The sequence below is a fragment of the Ptiloglossa arizonensis genome, chromosome 8, assembly GCF_051014685.1.
Source record: "Ptiloglossa arizonensis isolate GNS036 chromosome 8, iyPtiAriz1_principal, whole genome shotgun sequence".
NCBI lineage: Eukaryota > Metazoa > Arthropoda > Insecta > Hymenoptera > Colletidae > Ptiloglossa > Ptiloglossa arizonensis.
Genome location: NC_135055.1, coordinates 22,698,108 through 22,720,232, shown reverse-complemented (window position 1 = coordinate 22,720,232; position 22,125 = coordinate 22,698,108). Strand labels below are relative to the sequence as shown.

The following is a 22,125-nucleotide window of genomic DNA, read 5'->3' as shown; positions in this document are numbered from 1 at the left end:
TCTTCGTACCTCGAGCTCGTTCTCGTCGAATATTCCGAGAAGATTGTCAGGAATGAGCTCGCTCAAACCTTCGAGAAAATTGTTCACCTCGTTTCCGATAGATCTGGCGAGCCTGTGTTGCGCGAGGGCGTCCAAATAACGTAATTTCGTGTCGTTGGTTACACGAATCTTGCTACCTCCGGAAATTAATTCGGCTACCTACAACGAAAAACAAACAACACGTAGAGGCGTATTCGCGGGACGAGAATATCGGTACGTACCCTTAATAATTGACCATCTTTATCGTACTCTTCTTCGACGAAATACAATTCCATGTCCTCCACGTCGTTCTCGAGAATGTATTTTATTTTGCTCAGATACAAATCTGGATCGTCTTGTTCGAAATACTACTTGCGGTAAATGGAAATGAAAAAGAGAAAAAACAGAAAATTACTATTTAGGTTTTACGGTTGGATCGTTTTCGTTCGAACATCGTAATTTTGAACCGGTTAGTTCGGTTTATAATAATCGTTTTACCTTGTAATGCACTCTGAGACCTATGATCTGCGCGAGAAAGGATCTGGTAAACCTTGCGCGCACCAATTGTCGATAGGAACCACCGAGGGCAGACTCGTAAAGGCATTTGCCCACGATGCGACCCGCGAACACGTAATGCTTCAACTTGAGATGCGTAGGCCGCTTGCTATTGGGATGCACCAAGGCCTGCGGTGATTCTCCGAAACACGCGAACAATCCGTTACCCGGATCGAACAGCGCGGCGCAAATCAATTCGAACCATTCTCGCCGCACGCCTCCCCAATCGACGCCTGAAGTAAAATATTAAACGTTACTTTACCTCCGAGATGGAGAAATGGAATGTATCGTCGTACCTTGTTCGCCTTGGAAGGTGATCTCGAAATTTCTACACCAGTCGCTCACAGAGAATCCTCTGGTAGTTTTCATAGACTTGTGGGAGGAAAGAATTCAATATAAATGACCGGTATCGAGGTTACGGTTAAACATAAATCGATGTTTGTTTCTCTATGCGAGATTTACCGATTCCAACAGATTGTCCCGTTGTACTTTCATCGAGAGCTTTTCGTGATAGTGCTTCTGATGATGCTTTCGCACCTCGTGGTAAAAGAAATCTTGCTTATCCACGAATGTTTCGCTTCCACCTATGTTTTTCAAAAGAAACAACGTAAATGCGGCGGCTATTACGTCTCGATAGGGAGAAATTAATTCAACGGGCGGTTGACATCCATCATCGATAGAAAAAGAGTCGTAACCGTTGTACTGATTATTCGTATCAAAATGGAACTGAAAGACACATCGTTTCGTGTTATTGCACCCTGCCGTGTGTCCGTTACGAACCTGCAGGCTCTCAATATCGGGCGAGCTCGTCAGACTTACCTTGGTCGAGGGGCAAAGCCTGAAAGTAACGAGTCTTTTTGGTATAATTCTCAGTACATACTCTTTGATCGTGAGCTGCTTGGGCGAGATGAAGCAGAATACTTTTTTCGGTTTCGAGAACCTCTCGCCCTGCATGCCCAACAATCTCGCCCTGTAACAAATATTGGGGTCCTTTGAAGCCACGTTACTGTGCACCATTCTCGCAACATCACCTGCGGATAACAATCGTAACGATCGTGACAACGAAACATCCAACGAAACTAGAGATCGTTAAAGTAAATGCTTAACCAGATTGTTCGTTGAGTTTCGTCGTTTTCTCCGTTGTACGAAAAATACTACGACACTTGGACCTTGAGCAACTGTAAACGTACGAACGAGTCGACAAATGTACGCGTAACTGTTCGTCGAACGATAGTACAATTTTTAGAAAAATAAAACCGACGAACCCGATAGTTCCATTTCTCATCGAACGACGAAACTTATCGAGCAACCTGTTACGTGGAGTAAGAATAATTTGAAACATTTTTAGCCGCAGCACCGTTTCGCGTAACGCATTCGATCGTAAAATTGAACGAAAGAACAAGCGTACCCGGTCGGTACGCGGTCGTGTGTGTGTGTTTCAAACATCGTGGTATTCGCGATCAAAAACGTTGCCCAAAATGATGCTCGATCGGTCTAAAAACGTTCGAATCGATCGAAACTAGCGCGATAAGAAGCGTTTAAAATGTAAAACAAGGGACGAGTTTCGTACTCTCGAGTACAATGATGTCGAAATCACCGTTCTGCAGCTGCAATCCAGCCGAGCTGACCGTTGCGTGATAACAACCACCCCTCGGGAAACTGACTTTCAAACGAACCTTTTGATTCGGCGAGTCGTAGTCGAGCTGTATGCTGCAATTCGTCACGGCCGATTTCTCGGACGCGCTACCGATCTGCAAGGAAAATAGAAACTCTGCGATAAGATTCATCCAAACGGTGGTACGCGACGGTTCTCGTTTAAAATTGTTTCGCTTGCCTGGGTAATGTTCACTTGGTAGCCCTCCGTGGGCTTATCCCCGGGCCCGAATACACAAAGATTGTCGTACTCGTCCCGCGGCTCTATCGTCATACTGTGCACGATCCCAGCTGTACAAACCACCGTGGAACTGTGCCGTACGAAGACTGTCTTGTTTGGATCCGGAGGACCTGGTAAATCAAACAAAGTATAGGATGTTTGCCTCGTTGGAGATTTACGGGAGACCCCTTATCGCAAACACCTACCGGGAAGGAAGTTCTTCAGGAACGGGCTGCCGTGAACGTGACACGAACCGATAAGCACGGCTATTTGATACTGTCCGGCATGCCGAACGGTGAACTTAACCACCGCGGTGTTCGCGGCCAACGGATCGGTGCCACCCAACTCTATCAAAGTGGCCACCCTTCGCGAACCCTCCGTCACCTCGACTATCAAGTTGTCCTTGTCGCAGATCGGATACGGTTGACCGTTGCGTTGATAAAACTGGAAAGGTACACTTTCGTCACGATGGATCGTCTATCTCGCGTGCGAGAGTATCGCGTGGTTGACCAAGTACCGTTGCTACTTTTCTCAACAATTTCAACGGAACGTTCTTTCGTCGTCGTTTAAAAGAACATTTATCGTACTCTCTCGGGAACTGTTTGAAATATCGTGGAATCTGGGCGAGAAACGTTCCATCGAAATCGTGCGAGGTAACAGTTCCGATACGGTACGAGCTATATTATTCTTTCGTTACGTCCGTGATTGCGAGCAACAAGAGGGCTGCTCGTCGAAAGTGGCGCGGCACCACTTAACCGGCACTCGTCGCTTATTCTCGCGGGCATATTTGAATAACCGTTTAAAAAGAAAACAAAGTACCTTCACAGTGAACGTCATTGTTTCTCCTACGAGCTGCGGCTCGTCCCACTCGAAGTGAACGCGGCAGTTGCTCGGCAGCAAATACTTTCCGGTCACGTATTGCAGAAGGGAATGTTTTGCTTCTGGTGCTAGAGAGGGCTGCGTCATAGCAGCCAGGGTCACTAACCCTGCCACCGACACGGAAACTACCAACATTCCACCTGACGGGACGTAGCATTAAAAACAAATCGCTCCTATAGTCCTCTCGCGGGTGCTTTTTATCAATACGTTTCTCCGCTCTCGGTTCTAACGAGCCGTTCAACCGAACCGGCTTACGTGTATCGGAAGAAAAAGAGAAAAGTTTACCCCATGTCCAAGCGTCTTGGTGTTGACTGTTCTTTACAACGGCGCTCCAGAGATCGGCCTTGAGGGTCTCTAAATCCTCCTTCGAAGTGGGCAGCGTCTGTCTGGCCTGGATCCATCGCTGTAGATCTTTGCCAAGGGTTGGCCGTACCGCATTATCCTCCACCCAGTATACGTCCTCGAGAGACATCACTTCCATCTGCATCAGCCTGACGAAACAAAAACAGATCTATCCCCTGTATTTTCTCTTCCGGGGACGTTGATGGGTGCTCGGTCGATAAACAGACCGCTACAGGGTGTACCACGTTGCTCGGTCGTTCTATCTTGTTTCTCGATCGTTTCGTCGCGTTCATCGACAAGAACGAGGTTCGCGTGGAACGTCGAACTGTACGATCGACGAGGTAGAATCACGAGGGAACAGGAAAGAAGAATACCATAGTCACGTGCATCGATGACGATAACCGGACGAGTTGAAATATAAATGCAAGGGCAACGAGTATAGATTGATCGTTTCGGACGTTAGATTTACCCGAAGAGGACTTTACGTAGCTCGTGAATAAACGAACATCTCGTTCTTATAAACGTTCGTGTACGACTCGTCGATCATTATCGACATCGAGGTATCGTGGTCAGGTTGCAACGGTTGTCTTCCGCTCGGCGAAGATCCACCGTTTACGCGTTACTTCCTCCGCTCGGAAGGTCGGCGAGTGACGTCGATCGGTGAATGATTGCTCACTTTTGGTAATAGCTGTGGAGACCGTGGTCTATCAACCACTGGCGTAAAACGAGTCTCTGTTGTAGCAAACGTGCCGCGCGTTGCAAGCGTTCCTCGTCCTGGGGCGGCAGTTCCGGTAACGCTTCGACCTCGCCGCAGCTCGCGAGGGTAGAGATGCCTGGAAAATCCCAATCGTTTCTGATTCTCTATCCACGATTCCCGTTGCAATCTCTAAATGCAAAAGCAAACAAAGAAGAAAAAGAAATCACCGCGTGGCGAACGTCGACAGCTTCGAAGAGTGTCCCCCGTTACCGCGACCGAGACGACTCGCGTGGCATGGTATTATCGTTTTTGCCTTTTCTTTTTCTTTCTTTTTTTTTCCGCTCTCTTTTCCATTTTTTTTTTTTTTTCTAATTAATTGGCTCGTAGGAATTATCAGCGACAGCGACGCGTATCCGTCGCACGAAAACGGGAAGCGTCGCGCAGATAAATTCCCGGCTACGAGTTCCTCGTCGCGTCCGCTGTTCGTTCGGTCGTCATTCGTGACGAACACCGTGTCGAGAGCTGTACACAAGCCGCTCGGAATGCGCCGTACGTCGTTCCTTGTTCTGCTGTGCATTTCCGAGTGCATCGGTGCCGTGCTCGCAATATGCACCGTGAGCAAACACGAAGAAGGTGAGGTGAATTTTTTCCAATTCGTCTACCGTTCGTGCAACAAAGAAGGATCGGGGAACCGTGCCGGTCCTTCGAGGATACCCGCGCGCGCAATTTCGATCGCTCGACACCGAAATCGATCAACTTTCTGTTTCTCTTCGACGCACAGGGCCCGGTGATCGCGTGCAATGCTCGGACGTCAGTCTGAACACGGTGCTGAACCAAGTGTCGCCGGACCCATCCGCGATAATGATCTTCAACTCGAAACTGGGCTACGTACCGAGTTACGCGTTCATCAAGTACGCGAGAACCTTACGGTCGTTGAACGTTCACAAGTGTCAAATAAGGGACATACATCCGGATGGTTTCGGACACCTGTCCAACCTGAGGAAGCTCAGCCTACCCAACAACAACCTCACCCTGGTCAAGGTGAATTGGTTCAAGGATCTCGTGTATCTGGAACAGCTGGACCTGTCCTACAATCGTATCGTCGTACTCGAGCCAGCGATTTTCGCCAATCTGCTGCTTCTCAAGCGTCTCGACGTTAGAGAGAATCGTCTCGCTTGCTTGGAACCCACCGTGTTCCCGGGTGGCATCGCTAAGGTCTACTTCGACGGGAATCCTTTGACCTTCAAGTGTCGAGGAAGGGTAAGAAACACGCGGCTGGAAATACTGGAAGTACACCCTCGAAGCGATCAGCGTTCGCGTTTCAACGTCGAAACATTCTTTCTACGATCACCGACGCTTTGAACCTCTTCGAACATCGTTAAACTGGTAACTCAACATTCCCAAAGATCGTACAATTTTTAAGCTCGATGGATACTTTACGATGGTGGAGGAACGCAACGTTTGCGCAGACCCTAGAGATTGCGAGGCGATTCCTATTCTAACGTAATTGTAAATGTTCAGACGTTAACTTCAATGACCTGTACTTTTGCAAAAACTACGTTTTACTAGCTATTTCTATTCTAAAGTAATCAAAAAAGGTTCAGACGTTGACTTCAACGACCTCTACTTTTCCGAAAACTACGTTTTACTAGCTATTTCTATTCTAAAGTAATCAAAAAATGTTCAGACGTTGACTTCAACAACCTGTACCTTTCCAAAAACTACGTTTCACCGCACATCTGAATAGCTTCGATACAGTTTCCAACTCGGAAGGTTCGTTCATTTTACACAAAACGCGAAAGTGCACCTTTTGACGGGTGCTAAAGTTTGTACTATTCGAGATTCCTAAAATTTCGAAGGTACACCGTGCGAAATCCACTGAAGAATGTTTCGACGATCGAGTTATCAATCTCGCGAATACCTCGGGTAACCGTCGCGTATCGATTCTCGGACCTACAGATAACTCTATGGATGCGGGACCACGGTGTGAGCTACAAGACCGAGAACAGCGAGAAGGTGGCATGGTTGGACAAGTTGCTTTGGCTCTGCGCCATGGACGATCCGATCGTCGCCGAGTCGGAGGTACTGATGAAAGAATGCGTTATCTTGAATCTGTTCGGTCAGCTCCGGACTGGTCTGGGCACCGCCGAATCGTATCCACTGTCATTGCAAGCGGACTGCGCGATCAAGAGGGACCGTTTGACGAGCTGTATGGTGGACGAGGCTCAGAAAATTCAAGCGTCCAAGAACGGACATATAATCACGGACCTCCTTCTACACCTGTACGATGCAAGGTCGTAATTTCGAAGACGAACTTGCGATTAACGAATCCCTCGCGTTCCTATAAATCTCTTCTACAAGCTTCTGTAACCGACCTTCGTAACGGTGCTGCGACGAATGCGATAATTTGATCGTAGATCGTTAAAGAGGTTCGGTGACGAGTCTCGATGGCCCGAACCGGCGAAATAAATAGTGCAATATTGGAAAGATCGTGTTCAAAGATCGTACAGGGTGTTCCCGACGCCGAGTGTCGAGCTCGATTTGTTCCGTGATCGAAAACATTCTCCAAAGATCGTTCTCTTTAAGAGTCATCGTTCCTTTCACCGAATCACGGGGACACCCTGCAAGGTTCCTTCGTCCTTACGGAAGGGATAATGGTACTAGCTACGTTCTCGGAGGATCTGGTCGCTCCTTTTCAGCCGAGCGTGCGGAAATCAGCGTCAGGCTCGCTAATGGCCGTCTACGTGGACGTTTTACTTACCGGATGAGGCGCTGCCGCTTGGCCGCAGCGACATGCCGATCGACGATATCTCGTCGGCAAAGAAATCTTTGTCGCGTTGTCCATCCCGACAGCCACGATTTTTGTCCGGCATAATTCCTCGACGATTGTCCTGGCTCGTCAACCTTTTACCGACTAACGAAGCATTCATTCTCTTTCTGTTCACCGGTCGGATCGCTCGCTCGTCACGAGGAGGTCATCTTTCGTCGAAACATCAACAGACTTTTAAACTCACCATCGGGTACGCGCAAAAGCTCGCGCGTTTCGACATTTTCACGACAAACGAGGCGCTCGCGATCGATCGAGACTCTCGTTCGCGGTTACGCACCGAAGGGAACGCGGAACGAGTCTCTTTCGACTTACGCGCGCGGAATCGCGACGGGACGAACAACGATTGAACAACCAATGCGCCTCGTTTCGTCGAATTTTTGACGTATGGAAATTTTTACGACAAACGAAGCGTTCGTGATCGATCGAGATTCTCGTTCGAGGTTACGCACCGAAGGGAACGAGTCTCCTCCGATTCACGCGCGCGGAATCGCGACGAGACGAACAATCAGCGAACAGATTGTGTATATATTAGGCAATGAATTTCGTCGAATTCGTAACGTACGCGCGTACAAGCGGTCATCGATGTTTCCGGTTTCGTCGAACGTGGAATTAACCCTTTGGACTCGAGAGGAGATCCTCGGTCGTCACCCGATTCGGTGTACTATTTTCAATCTGGGAAAACTTCGCGGTTTAGAATACAAATTGGAATTTAAATATCGAGTTTTTGTAGAATGTAAACGCATGTATGCGAAGTATATAAACATGTTTCATTCCGGATGAATTTTACGAATCGAAGAATTTTCTCGAGGCGTCGTTTCCGGTAGCAAAGAAGCCAGCTCGAGTGCAAAGGGTTAACGTTTCGCGTTGCACGAACAGAAACCGAAGCGTTGTTCCCCGACGATGCAACGCGTTCGCGATATAAACAAAGGGGGAGGTTACGGTTACGCGGAGAAGCATTAATCACACTTCCGAGACGAACAATGGAGGTATTGTGCCTGCTAACGAAATGTAATTAATTTCAATTATTGGTCGAGCGGAGTTTGGAAAACGGCGCGAAACAGAGAGAGATAGGGGAGAGAGAACTAGAGAGAGGTCACAGGCGAATCACGAACCGAGAATAGTCTACGTAACGAATAAATTCCTTCCCAGGGTGTTCTTTGATCGTCGTCGGTTCAACGGAGACCCACCGGGTACTTGGAATCGTCTCGATCGGATTTTATCGTTCGATTTCTTTCCATCGACGATGGAATTACCTACGAGCCGAGAAGAACGGTTAACCGGATCAACTAATTGTTGAATTTTTGAAAGATTCATCGGCGAGTATATTCTCTTTCCGAGCGGCGCGTCGAACGCGATGAAAAGACGAGTCGGGTAACCTTTAGCAAAGTGACCTTGAAGCGACTTCAACGCGCCACTATAGACGATAAACACGAGGTGGCCCGCACCCCGACCGTTACCAGTACTCCAGATTCTAATCGTTTTACGAGCGCGGAAACGAGAAAAGAAATACCGCATGTTTCGAGGGTGAAGGTCGCTCGGCCGCGGGTAATCGAATTTGCCTTTTTATCGGGGGCAACGCGGCGCTGAAGAGAGAAAGAGAGAGAGCAGGGGACCGGGGCGTGGGTGAGCACGCGTTTGAAAACGTACGCGAGAAAAGTTACACGCGACGGAAAGTAAAACCGAGAAGGACCAAATATGCGGGGGAAAATATAACCGGTGTGTGTACACAAAAAAAAAAGAAAATAAAAAAAAGAAAGTTACGAGTCTAGCGCGAACATTGCGGCGCATTTGAACGCGGAACGGGAGGCCATAAAACACCGAGGGGAACCCGCGTTCCTTTGCCCGTGGTTCTTTGTGCATCGGGAACGGGACGAATATTTTATAAAGCGTCGGTGAAATAATAAAGCCGGCTTCCGCGCGGCGGTGTTTCCCGAATATCCAAAATCGCGAACGAAATAATTCGAGCCGTGTTTGGTGTAAAGTGGAAACTTCCCGAGGACTTTCGGTATAAGTTTAAGGATCGAGCTTATCGAGGCGAGCAAAGCTACAGAGCGGGAGGCAGGTAGGGGGGTATAGAAGCTCCGATAGCGATATTCGAGCCGGTGTATTACTTTTGCCCGCGTTGACCCAGATCCACCGGTTACGTCCGAGGAGATTGATAGCGGTTTCGACGATTCTCCCTCGTGTGTCGGCTGCTTTTAGGCCGCCGATTAACGACGCCAATTAAACGATCGCGAATCGATAGGACGCGCGGCCCGACAATCTAATCAACGGCGACGATACGTTACTATGAATTAAACGTTCCCGAAAGCGGGTCAAGAGTCCACTCGGGGTCGAGCTAGGGGTTATCGTACCCGTGTTCTCCACGCTCATCTCGTTTCCCGTGCGCAATTTATCGGCTGTCCGTGTACCGCGCCAATTGCCCGCGATAAAAACCAACGCGAAACGTCGAAACGTGTCCACGATTCCGCGGTGTTCGAGGTAACGATCGATACCGGTTCGCGTGGAATCATCGCGGCCCGAAATCACCGCGAAATCGTTTCGACATCGTCCACGTCGATTTTAATGAAAATTTCGGCAGCTTCGATCGCAGCTCGAGAACCCTACGTGGATGGTTCTCGAGACTCTTCGACTCCGTTCTCGATTTTTATCGAAACGATAAAATTCTCAAATATTTCGGAATAAGCCCCGGGATGATCGGTTCCTCTTTCGTTTCACCGTACCGAACCGTAACAGGTAACAGGATCTCTGGAAACCCGTTTTGTCAACGCGGGTCGCGAACGACCCCCGTGGCGAGTTACTCCTTCGATTCCTACCTCGTGGAAACCGACGCGCGACCCTGCAGTGTTTCTCCATTATTATTTTTAAACTCCCCGGGATCCTCGAGGCTCGATTTTTCCGTCGAGTTTTTAATCGGCTCCCGTCGAGTGTCTCGTCCAGCGTATCTCGAATACGTCGACTCGAACGACGCGGGAACGACGGAGGAAGAGCCGATAACACGACGGCCTCGAGATTACATCGGTTATCGAGAAGCGAGCAACAAAGGCGACAACGTGTTCGATTCGATCGGATCTTCGTCAGTCAGCAAGATTCCCGGGCGCGATATCTCTCGATGGTTGGTTCGTTCCACGGACACGAGAACCTTCCAATTATCGGATCGTTCGGGAAGTCGTTTCGTTTCTCCGACACGGAGAATATATAATTGAATAAAATGTTTGTACACTCTGAAAGGATCGTGTTCCATTTTCACGAAAAAAGAAACGAAATGACTTTCCGTACAACCCGATACTTTGCGTTTCTCTCGTTGGCTTTCCTCGCGTTTCGCCATCAACGAATTGAACGAAATTCGCGCAACGACCTTGTTGCGCCGTATCGTACGAGGAAGGAGAGAATTGGTCACGGTTTGGAAGAGAAGATCGTGAATTTTTTCAACGCGAGAAGCAACGAGTGGATTTTGTCCAGGACCGATTTTCCCTTTTGTCTTCGTCGGGCAACGATCTTCGATAATCTCGCGAGGAAACTCCAGATTCGTTGCACCGCAGAGGTAAACCGGGATTCTCGGATAGACGCACCGTTGTAGGTGCGCAGCTAGAACCCGTGATACTCGGACAATTAGTTATTACAGGCCGAGTTCCAAGAATCCGAGGGCGTAGAAAGAAAAACAGAAGCGTTCCCCTTCCGTGCAAACACGGATCGTCACGGGACACACCTACAACAACGCCCACGAATCGTTGGAAAACACTCCAATCTCCATATATTAGAACCGTAATGGAGAACCGCGAGCCTCGAAGATTCTTATCGAACGCGACGTACGTACGAATTAATTCTCGGACCTTTTCGAACAATTTGAACATCCTTTCTTTACAAATAATTTGTTCAAAGTTAGCCTCGAACGCGCACTCGACTCTGTCCTACCGTGACCGGAAAAAGTTTACTTTAAACGCGCGTGGAGGTTGAATCAATTTTGGAGTCGGAAATCGATTGGTACTGCAGGTAGAAACGGTAGGGGAGACGTGTAAAAATTCGCGACAAGAAAGGAAATAAATAAATATATATTAAATAAACGCGCGAAGAAGCGTCGGAGATACGTTATCGAACGCGAACAAGATTATCGATTAGTCCCAGCGCGACGAATCGGCCCTCCGGGATAATTCGCTCGGTGGTTGTTGGGAATATATTCAAACGGCTCTTAAGATGTTAATTTATGGAAAGAGGGACGATGTAGGTACGCAGCGAATGTAAAAACAGTTTCGTGATTCCGCTTGGCGGCGGCGAAACGGAGCCCGAGTATTTTTCACGTCGGAACCAGGGAAGAGAAAAATGACGCTCGGTGTTTCGACCGCGACATTACAGGACTTGGGGATAAGCGTTCCATTAGCGATTCGCGTCAAAGCTCTCGAGGAGGCGGCCGGAACGATTTCAAAGGTACAAAAGAAGGAGGTATCCACTGCGCGTACTTTCGTACCTTGGACCTTTCGTTTCGTTCGCATATATATATATATATATATATATATATATATATATATACATATATATTTTTTTTTCTCCTAGGTTGGTCGAACGAGGGTGGGGGAAAAAAAAATATGACGGAGCACAATGAAAGAATCAACCGCGAAGCACGGCGACCTCGCGTGGACTCTTGACCTTTTCGAACGGATATCCTTCACTGGCATTACTTCGTGCTAACGATCCTTTCGGTGCTAAGAGAGGAGGAGAGAGGACGGGGGAATGGGGGAGGGTGGAAGGTGGAGGAGGAGGAGGAGGAGGAGGTGCAGGAGGCCAGGGAAAACCAGGGCATACGTATGTCATACATTCTCATGATTATGCATGAGAGGGTTGCTGGTATTACGAAGGTGGGACAGATCGATTCCGCGTTTTCCGTGCACGCCTTTGTGTCCGCCGTGGCTGCGATACCCCGCGCGCGCCACGAATTTACAACGATTCGCCCTCGTGTCCGTTTCAAACGTTTCGCGAATGGCCACCGTTGCTGGATACCGGGGACACGTGTCGTTCTTCACGGTTTTCGTCGACGACGTTGCACCGTCGCGGCCCTGGATCCCGGTTAACGGAAACTCGACGCGTGCCCGGTTACTTGCAACGATACGTTCGTCCGCCCGGTGGTGTTGCTCCGCGTAACGTTCAAACTTAACAATACGCCACGTGGCAGAGAATACTCGTACACCGGTGAGAGTTCGAACGAAATGGACAACGGGAACGAAGGAATTTTCTCAACGTACGTGTTTCTCAAACCCGAGATACGCGATGGTAAATTTTTGATCAACACCCGAGGCATTATCCTAGTACCGACGCGACTCGATTCTCGAGCATCGTCGTTGGTAAAACGTACTTGTTGATATTTTTCCCAGCGCCGAGAATCGATCGGTCTCTAACCTTAGAAAGTTAACCACGTTCGAATCGAACGTTACCGTCGTTTCTATTTTTTTCTCACGAATTTTACCCGCGATCGCACGGACATCGAACTCGATTCGTTGGTTCGAAGTTTCTTAAAACGATTCATCGGGAGAGTGAATTTCGGGCGTAACTCGTCTCGGTCCCGTCGCTGTACAACCAACCGTAAACAGCGGTGCAATTAAAGTCACCGCGTCGCGTTCGCGGTTTTCTTTTTCCTTTTTTTCTTTTTTTTCACTCGCGAGAGGCCGAGAAAGCGGATCCCGGATGACGAGGTCCGGTTGAAAAGAATTTTTTCGAGGACCCTCCGGGATTAGCTCCGCACGGCGACGATGAAAAGACGCGAGACCATGAACGCGTTCCGCGAAGAATGAGCGATTGTTTCGGGGCTAATTAAAGTCTCGGTGAAACCCCTGAGGCGAGCGCGAGCACCTACACGATGATTCTTGCGAAACGACCCGAATTGTCTTTCAAGTTCCGGGGCGAGCGCGCTCGAATAACGATGTTACTTACACGTTCGATCGTTTCGCGGCGAGATTGCGCTCGGAACGAGCAACATTCGCTGCTACAGAAGCAACTGGCCGACTTGGATTCGCGAACGCGATTCCAACGAACGCGACACGCGTTACGTAGCTTCCGGAGCTTCCGTCCGACTTTCCGACCGAGATAACCAACCGTGAGTACTGTACGCGAGCGAAGAGATTGCACGCGAGAGTTACCGCGCGTCTCGCTCGTACGATCTACCATAGTCGGCTACACTCTTCTTCCTACGAAGATTTCGTCCTTTCGTTGGGTTCTCTGCGTTGGAACGAATGCAACAATGATCCCGAGAGTGCCAGATGTCGATAGCGAATGGTCCATGTCAGTTTAAAGACTGTCTCCATATTGGCGCGGAAGGGTCGTTCGCTACGCGGTCAACGGTTTGGCTATTTTTCTTTTGGCTCTTTCTAGTCAATTTTACAACATGCCTTAGTCAAATATCACTGTACACTTGTTTCTTCGGACTTTGTATTCTCGTATGTACAAAAACTATACCACTGGATACGCGAGATGCCTGTATATTATAATAAACTACATATTACAATCTGAACTTTACAACACTGTATCTACGAAGAGAACTCGGAACAACCGTAGAAACACGGTTCGTCAATGGTTATGAAGAGGTACCGGTAAATAGACAATTTTTTCGCCCACGTGCAGTACTCTTCGCACGAGGTCCGTAGGTTCGGCCTCAGCCTCGATTCGAGATACTCCACGGGGAGTTGGTAACGCGAACGAGGCCGGTAAAACCACCGCCGGAAGATCGCTAGAAATTCGGTGGCTCGTTTCTGGGCGATTGCGCGATGATTAACGGCCCCGTGTCGGGCCGGGATGTAATTGGTGTCTCTGCGTCGCGCGGTCGCGCGAAGATAACGTCGTTGAATTCGCGCTACTTTATAGCGAGCCCGGATTATATTTACATAATCCCCACCGAAACCGTGAAATAATACCGGTCACGCGAGATACTATTTTTTTTCTTCGAGAGAGTAACACACCGGACGTATCCATCGTCGTCGCGATTCCCGACGGCGGAACGTTGACATGTAGGTGGAAACGGTTATCAACAAGTGCCGTGGGTTCCGTTCGAAACGGAATCGGATCGTCGATAAGGGACGAACGATTACATTGGGGGGTCGAGCGTGATACTATGGGTTAACGACGGCTTACCGAATCGATCACGCGCGGTAATTGAACTACGTTTGGCCGATTCGCGCGAAAACTCGAGTCGACTTCGTTGGTAACGATAGTACCGGTTTCGAGTTTTCTATTGGAAATTTCAGAAACGTGCTTCGACGCGTGGAAACGAGAGGAAGGTTCGATCGTGGTGGTTGGCACGGTGCTCGAAATTTCGAAAGATTCTGGAAGCGTGGAAGAGGACGTCGTCGATCGATCCTGCGGTCGATTCGCGGGGGTTCTCGTCGCGCGATGGATACACGGCCGAACCTCCGTCTCCGGATCGGATTTAATTTGCAATTCTCTGTAGTGTGTAATCAAGCCCGACGGAATGGTTTCCAACCGTTTAAGTTCAATCCCGTTTCAGGGAGCTTTCCGCGCGATTTCGTCGGTAGGTTTCGCCAGAGGAAGAACCGAGACCAGTTCTTTTCGTTGGCGATATCAGCGGTTAGCGAGAACGACGCGACAGGTCCGCGTGGGCGGTGACCCTCGTCTGGTCGACTGGTCGATAATTCTTTGGACATTGGTCGATCGCGTACACCGCGATTAATAGCTCGCGTGTCGAGCGTAACGCGAAACGAACGCGAGGACGTGCTCGGTGTAACGTTCGAGGAACGGTTGAAATTTTTCTGCGTACGAGGAAAGGTTAAGGCCAGCGACCACGGATGGGGGAATCGATACTTTTCCCTTGGACGGTGTTCGCGCTGGCGTGCACGTGCACGCAACATCGGCTTCCCGGGAAATCGATTTCGCGCGCGATCACCGGACGGACGCGTCCGCACGATCGATGCGTATTTGCCAAATGACCGAGGAAGTAGGTTGTCTCGCGTTCGAGCGTCGCGCGGAAACGTTATCGTTTCGACTCACGCGATTCCTCGAATGATTCACGGTCGGTTACTCGGGCCCGTGGTTCCCTCTCCCGAAATCTCTCCGTTCCGCTTCGTTACTCTCCCGTTTATCGCGGATGCTGGGCATAAATTACGCCGACGACAACGAGAAAACTCACGCGAAGATAATGCTCCGGACTCGCGCCGAGTTTATCGATTCGGAACCTACCGAGCCGTTCCAACCTTCGCCCCGTAGCGACTTTCTCGAACCGCGATCCCAGCGTGCCTCCCGAGAACCGATTACACCCGGTAATCGAGTGTACGACCGATCGCTGTACCCTACGACTCGATCCCCGCTAACGAAGAAATTTACGGCTCTGTTGATCCGTTGGTCGTTGAACGATGACGAGCGTGTTGCACGGTCCCGTTCCAGTTTCGCCGGATCAATTAACCGAGGTGCGTGTTCGCGCGGCGTTAAGCCGACGAGGTTCCTCGCGGCGACAGCGAACGGCAACGATATTTGTCTATTCGTAGCAAATTGCATAAACTTTCCCCGCGTGGAACTTTTCGTTTCCACGGAACGAGCGAAGCCACGAGCGGACACGCACGACGAACACACGGGGAACGAACTTTCTCGAAGGACGTTCGATTTTCGTATCGCGTCGATCCGTCTCGCCTCGTCGTCGTCGTCGTCGTCATTGTCGTCGTTGTCGTCGAGGAGCGTTTTCTCCTACGTGTCGTTCGAACGTACCCACGGTAACGATGAAATCGCGTTACCAGCGTCGCGAAAACTTTTTCCATAGCGTCCGTCGGACGAGGCTCGCGTTAAAGTGCCGCAATGCAGGATGTATTCGCGGTGCTCCGGGCGATCCCGCGACTTTTGGGGTCGGTTCCGAGCGTATCAACGACAACCTTCGAAGTTCACGGTGGCGCGGTGACGTCAACGTCTTCTTTTCCACCCGAGACGTTCCGTGACCTCTCTCCGACGTGATGCTGCGATACGAAGTTACGCGGCCGGGGCTCGCTCGCTCGCTCGCTCGTCCGCCAACAACCAGACTGGAGCATCGAGCACAGTTTAGAAATTCAAATAGAACCGACGCAGCTCAGCCTGAGATGCTCCTCTCGAGACGAGCGGCCCTCAGACCGTGTTACTTCCCTCTTGGGGGAACTTCAACGGCATCGTTGAACTTTCGCCGGAACGAATCCGTTCTATGGTGGGCTAACGCGCGAGACAAAGCGTACCGTATCGCCAAGGGGGAAGAATCGGCGCGGTCTCGCGATCGGAGGTTTTAATCGGCTGAAATTATTCGACACCGTTCGCCTACCCCAGAAATAAGACTGTCGCGAATATTCTCCGTCGTACGTTTGAACCGCGTCTCTCTGTGTACGTGCAATAACGTTGGCCAAAATTCGTGGTACGGACGGGGTCGGGGAGATCCTATGGCTCGAAATAAGACGAAAATATAGAACAACGAGATTGCTTCGCGAGCTCTTCGTTTTCGAGAAAGATCAATCCAGTGCGCGTGCACCTAACCGACTACTGCTATCACGGATTACGTATAGGCACGTAACGGACGAGTATCGATGGTAAACAGAACCGTGGAATCTTTCTGGAAAACGATATCGCAACGGAGAATATCGACTAGTTTAAAAGAAACGATTCTTCGCGGCCGAGATACCGGATCGAATTTTTTCTTTTTCTCGGCGATACGTAGGTGCGTCGACGAACAAGATACGATCGCGATTACGATGACACGTGATTATCGAAACAATATCATCGTCGTCGTCGTCGAGGGAACAGTTCTCCGCTGGAAATACGCGATACGTAAAAAATCAAAGGAGATAAAAACTCGCGGGACGAGAACGTTGGGAATTTCGTCGGTTGAATGTGAATTTCGGCAACCGTATCGAGTATTTCGAGCGACGGTGTGCACACCTTGTTCGTTACGGTCTCGAATGGAAGGTTACGGAGGTTTTCGTGACGCACCGTAATTAAAAACCCGTAGACCGCGTTCGCGTTCGCGTGCACGGCCAACGAGTTTCCAAAGTGGCGCAAAATAGTATACGATAAACGAACCGCGTTTTAATCGTGTCTCGGCTGCACGATACGCGAACATCGCGTCGAATGTAAATTATACGCCCGAGAGGGTGGCGGAGGAGGTTGAGAGCGCGCTTAATTAGAAACGTAATTCGATGTTCTCCGAGCCAATCACCCCCGTGCACGGGACGAGCGAAAACAAGGTTGCGAGGAGCTCGTCTGGGAACCTCGAGCTGGCGCTTACCAGCACGCTTCGATTTTGCTGTAACAATGCGACGTACGACGATCGAAACATCGACGAGGAACCTTCGGAACGCGAGAGGACACGCGCCAGCTCGGTTCTCTCCGCCGACGGGCGATCAGGGCATCGAAGAACGAATCGGAACGATTAGAAAAACGAGTTTGAAATTTCTGGACCCGGTCCTCCGGTTTCCAAATTCTCGTCGACGAAACATCGGAGGACGCGGGTCGTCCGAGAGTCTCCGCGCGATACACGAACGAGGGAAAACCCGAGCCACGAAAGCCACGAAAGCCTCGAATGTCGTCGGAGTGGGAGAAAAAAGAAAAAAAAAAAAGAAAAAAAAAGAAAAAAGAGAAAGAAACACCGCGTGTAATCAACGCAGCGAATGCAACCGAAGAAAGAGGTGCACTTACGGGTTCGAATCGACTTTCTGTCTCGTCGCTTGAAGACACCGCCGTGATTCCTGCCGTAGGATCGTGGCAGCTGGAACGCCGCAGCGAAATCGGTCGCGGTGCCGGCGAGCTACGAAGCGCGAGCTCCTAAAATCGGTGCGCGTGTCTCTCTCTCTGTACGCGTGTACGTGTTGTGTATCGAAGCGCGGATTTCACCGGTGCGCGTACGAAAATCGTAGACCCCCCTTTTGCGCGTCGCGGAGGGGTTAGCGACAGGGGTAACGGCACTCGACGAATACGTATAAATTGCAACGATCTCTACTTTCGTCTACGTCGTTTCGCGAAAACGGGCGAAAGTTGGCTCCGAAAGGAGATCGAAGGTAGCTAAGCGTGAATCGAGGTACACGTTTGTACCGGGGAGCGATGCGCGCACGAGGTAGAGCTGGAGGGGCGAGCAGAGAGCGGAAAGGTTGGGGAAAACGGGGATCGGGGTCGAAAAACGCGAGGGTTCTACGCGAGCTTGACGGCGCGTCTACTAAGGACCGAGCTGCCGGCCAGTGTGTCAAAGGCTCGGTGAACGCGCGACCGACCGTGTCTCCTTTACGGTATCACCGTTCGCGTAGACGGCGTTCTCAGTCGCGCGGTGCACGCGTACGCGCATAATGCTCACGTTGGTTCCTCGACGATCGAACGATCGGCCGCGAGAAATAGAAAGGAATCGCGTCCCCGTGTACGGGAGGGGTGGGGGGTCGCGCAGCAGTTTTTACGTTCCGTCGGGCGAGCGCCTCGACGCCCGTCAACCGAGAACCGATGCGACTCGACGATCCGTTCGCGCGGACTCACGCTAGACGACTGCATGCGATACGATTACGCGGCCGAGAGCCACCCTCTGCCACCCGTTCCGTTCGTTCGTTCGTTCGTTCGTTCGTTCGCTCGCTCGTTCGTTCCTTCGTGCTCCCACCAGCCGGCCACGCCGCAAAGAACACCACGCCACACGTCCTTCGCGCCCGTTCTTACGAACCCCCGTCGCCACGCCGGGAGGACTGCTTTTACCACCGCGTCTTATTAGCCACGCCACCACCACCACCACTACCACCACCACCACCACCTCCCCCCCTCTCGTCCCCATCTTTTTACGCGATCTCGAGCAGCCGTTGTTCGACGCGTTCGCGATCGGAACCGCGGAGACGCTCCGAACGGATTTTCCTTCCTCGGGAAATCTCGGCTCCGTGAAAATCGAGAATCGATGGAGAGGGTGGATCGTGCCGAGTCGTTCGTACCGTTGTCTCGCGGCTACTCAACGACTCGCGAGATCGACCACGCCGCGAACGAGTAATACGTGGGTATAAATTTCTCGGGGAAATGTACGCGCGAGGAATCGTGTCGAGAATCGACGAAGAAACGAGGGGCGCGTCGAGAGGATTCTCGGCCGGGTCGAGAATCGTTGAACGATTCCTCGAGCTACGGATTTTCGTTGGATTCGTGCACGGAGAAAAATCGAGAATCGATGGAAGAAAGTGCATCGAGAGGGTGGATTCGTCGGTCGGTTTCTGGGTCGGACGGAGGACGAGAACTCCTCGATGAATCGCGACGTAACCGGTTCACCGGTTCGGAACGTGTACGCGGGATGATTAATTTAATACTACGTTCTCAAAGAAATGTTTCGAGAGGGCTCTCGGGGACGGTCGGACCGAGGCAGTCGTTGGACCTAAAATTGGATGCCGAAAGTTTTCCCAATAATTGCGGCGCACTTGTCGTCGAATCGAAACCAAGTGCTCTCGTTCGCGTCGGACGCCCTCGATGTACAGGGAACCGGAATCTTCGGCGATATCCGTGACCGATAAGGGATCGAGCAAGGTCGAGGAGAGTGCTCGCTGACGGAACGAAATCGTTACCGAGCGCTCGATGCTTTCCAATCTTGCTTTGTGCCGCGTCGACGGAAGTGCGCCACTCGGAGTACTTCCGAAGATACGTGGCTCGTTTCTCCCGTTCGATCGGATCGGTTCGAACAGGTTCGAACATCTCGATTCGGCTCCGTTGAAGCTGCCGGCGATCACTCGCGAACGATAACCCGCGGCTACGAGATCGATACTCGACCGTAAATTAAACTACCCGAAATCGTTGTCTGCCGCGTTCCGGTTCGAGAAAGTCCAGCAGCGTGCCCGAGAGCTTTCCCGACGCAGTTTTTGCAAGCGTATCGCGTCGAGACGCAGAAAATAAAAATCCGTTGGCGAACGATCAGGAAAACGGAGCGACTGCGGTGAAATTTTACATTCCGAGTCGCCAAGTTTTTCTATCGTTAACCTTGATGCATCGACAAGATTGCTTCTTAATTATTCACCGGCTCGATCGACGCTGAATTCGCGATTGGTTCGATCGACAGGGAAAAGTCATTAGTCAGTCATTGTCACGGTAGGAATACCGTCGTACGGAGAGCGGCACAGTTTCATTTAGGCCGACGAGTTTGGCACACCGGGGACGTTTATTATTCAGTAGCTAGGGTATCGGGCAATTAGGGTTTTACCGTTTATTGGTCAGCGTTGTACGATGCTTTCGGCCACTGGGAACGTACAGTGACAGGGCTGAGCCGAAAAAGCGGCGTGTCCGTGTGTACACGGACGTTTGCCCGCGCGCGAAAGGGGTGAGCAGGACACGAGCATCCCCCCACCCCGATGGACCGAGCGCAAACAGCGCGCAGTGACATTGCCGCAGCTGGGGAACTTCCTATCCGTTCGTTCGTCCCACCAATAACGAGGTACAAAAGCCTGGCCTTAGGCAGGATTCGCGCACGCGCAGACCTTCTTGGCACCGACCGGGGCCAAGACGATAAAGGTTTGGACACTGACGCAGATTTACCGGCTCTCCGGTCGCCTCCGGCTCCAGATACGATGCAGGGAACATGCGGATAAACGAGCGACGGTCGAACGACCGAAACGCGTACTTCCCTACGCGAGCGATGCCTAATCCTGTTGAACGTGTTATTTACGGAACAGTTTCTCGAGTCGATGCACGCCAACGTGGAACTTTTTCTAAAAAGTTTGCACGATTTCCTCTACGAGCAACTCGAACGCCGACGATCGAGGTTATCTCGGTAAAGTGACGACGTAAAATGAACCAACGATTGTCCGTAACGTGTAATGCACGGAGAGACGAATCTTGGTAAGTAGACGTCGACCGTACACTCGGCGGAAACTCGAGTAACTCGACTCGAGTCTTTGAGATGTTAATGAATTCTGAAGCATCGCGCTTCTTGCCAAAGTAATGAATAACGTTCGCACGAGCGAGCAAAGGTACTTTAAGTTCGCGTTGAAGGACGATTAATGCATCCCGGAAGTTCGATAACTTTACGCACGATCGATAGTATCCGGCGCTTCTACTCGAAGAAAAATTGACCGCTTGCCAAACAATGAATTCCGATGTTGTATCGTACGATAACGAACCTATTGCTTCGGTACAATGAACGGTTAAAAGCATCGTATCGATGACTCGTCCGAATAGAACGAGCAACGGCATACCGGATATCTGTCGTAATCGTCCAACGATATTTCATTTCGAAAATCATCGAGTATTACACGATCGAATTGCTATAAAATCATCCGTGTAATTCTTCGCTGCGTCGATAACGATTTTTAATCGAACACGATTTGCAGGATATTTTGCATTTGTTAATCGTATCATTTGTTTACTTCGATGCCGGATGTTTTCAAATCGGAACGCACCGCGATCGCGAATCCCCGACGATTGTTATTTCTCGCTAGACGGGCGACGTAACGTTGACAAAGCAGCCTAGCGTTAGCACTGTAGTCAATTGTAAGTTCTGACCTTTTTCTCTGAAGTGAGACCGGTATTGTTTGAGACCGATATCAGCAAGCCACTGATCTGCCTCGGTGAGATCTCCGTTGTTTCCATCTCCGGTGGCAAGCATCAGAAGTTTGCCAAGGGACAAGACCATAGAAAGGGCCAGGAATGCTCCCGACAGTACGGTCGACCATCGTGCCATTTCCTGATGGGTGCATCTTCAAAACGAACGGTTATAAACTTTTTGTACTTCGACACACCGCGTATGTACGTATAGTTGACTGTTAACAGGTTATGTGTCGGAATTGGAGGTTATGTCGCCGCGGTGTTTGTAAACAAGACCACAGTCGAATGTAATTAGACGATAGTTTACGTTAATACGGCTTACCACATTTTCATAGGACTAATCGGTGGCACGCGATACTATTGTCAACGCTGCGCAGTTTTGCGGAGTAAGAACGTGCGTGGTCGGTTAGAATGACGATAACAGTTATGTAGATGGAGTGACAGGTG

The 22,125-nt window shown here is 50.4% G+C and overlaps 2 protein-coding genes across 8 annotated transcripts in view; one reads left to right on the top strand and one right to left on the bottom strand.

Moving 5' to 3' along the window:
* Positions 1-22,125, bottom strand: part of LOC143149870 (apoptosis-resistant E3 ubiquitin protein ligase 1) — a 24,239-nt gene extending 2,114 nt beyond the window's left edge. The window contains exons 1-14 of one of the 7 annotated variants that reach the window (XM_076317620.1): positions 22,001-22,125; positions 21,637-21,830; positions 4,344-4,500; positions 3,611-3,816; positions 3,266-3,465; positions 2,653-2,890; positions 2,408-2,577; positions 2,144-2,324; positions 1,393-1,604; positions 1,036-1,299; positions 870-945; positions 517-806; positions 261-386; positions 10-198 (exon numbers count right to left, since the gene is read on the bottom strand). In XM_076317620.1, the coding sequence (XP_076173735.1) occupies positions 10-198; positions 261-386; positions 517-806; positions 870-945; positions 1,036-1,299; positions 1,393-1,604; positions 2,144-2,324; positions 2,408-2,577; positions 2,653-2,890; positions 3,266-3,465; positions 3,611-3,816; positions 4,344-4,500; positions 21,637-21,814 (2,487 nt within the window). In that variant the 5' untranslated portion in view covers positions 21,815-21,830; positions 22,001-22,125. Of the gene's footprint in view, positions 1-9; positions 199-260; positions 387-516; positions 807-869; positions 946-1,035; positions 1,605-2,143; positions 2,325-2,407; positions 2,578-2,652; positions 2,891-3,265; positions 3,466-3,610; positions 3,817-4,343; positions 4,501-7,125; positions 7,344-17,835; positions 18,708-21,636; positions 21,831-22,000 lie in introns of those variants that run through there. The other 6 variants (XM_076317621.1, XM_076317617.1, XM_076317618.1 and 3 more) reach the window with 6 other exon arrangements.
* On the top strand, positions 4,567-6,799 carry LOC143149876 (uncharacterized). Its single transcript, XM_076317653.1, has 4 exons — positions 4,567-4,661; positions 4,752-4,997; positions 5,146-5,624; positions 6,324-6,799. The coding sequence occupies exons 2-4, from the start codon at positions 4,907-4,909 to the stop codon at positions 6,663-6,665; spliced, it is 912 nt and encodes a 303-aa protein (XP_076173768.1). The 5' UTR covers positions 4,567-4,661; positions 4,752-4,906; the 3' UTR covers positions 6,666-6,799.

Bases quoted from the DNA above. Each gene is read 5' to 3' on its own strand.
- LOC143149876 (XM_076317653.1), top strand. From the start codon at position 4,907: ATGCGCCGTACGTCGTTCCTTGTTCTGCTGTGCATTTCCGAGTGCATC. The intron at 4,998-5,145 runs GTGAGGTGAATT...TTCGACGCACAG, and splicing joins CGTGAGCAAACACGAAGAAG to GGCCCGGTGATCGCGTGCAA. The intron at 5,625-6,323 runs GTAAGAAACACG...TCGGACCTACAG, and splicing joins CCTTCAAGTGTCGAGGAAGG to ATAACTCTATGGATGCGGGA.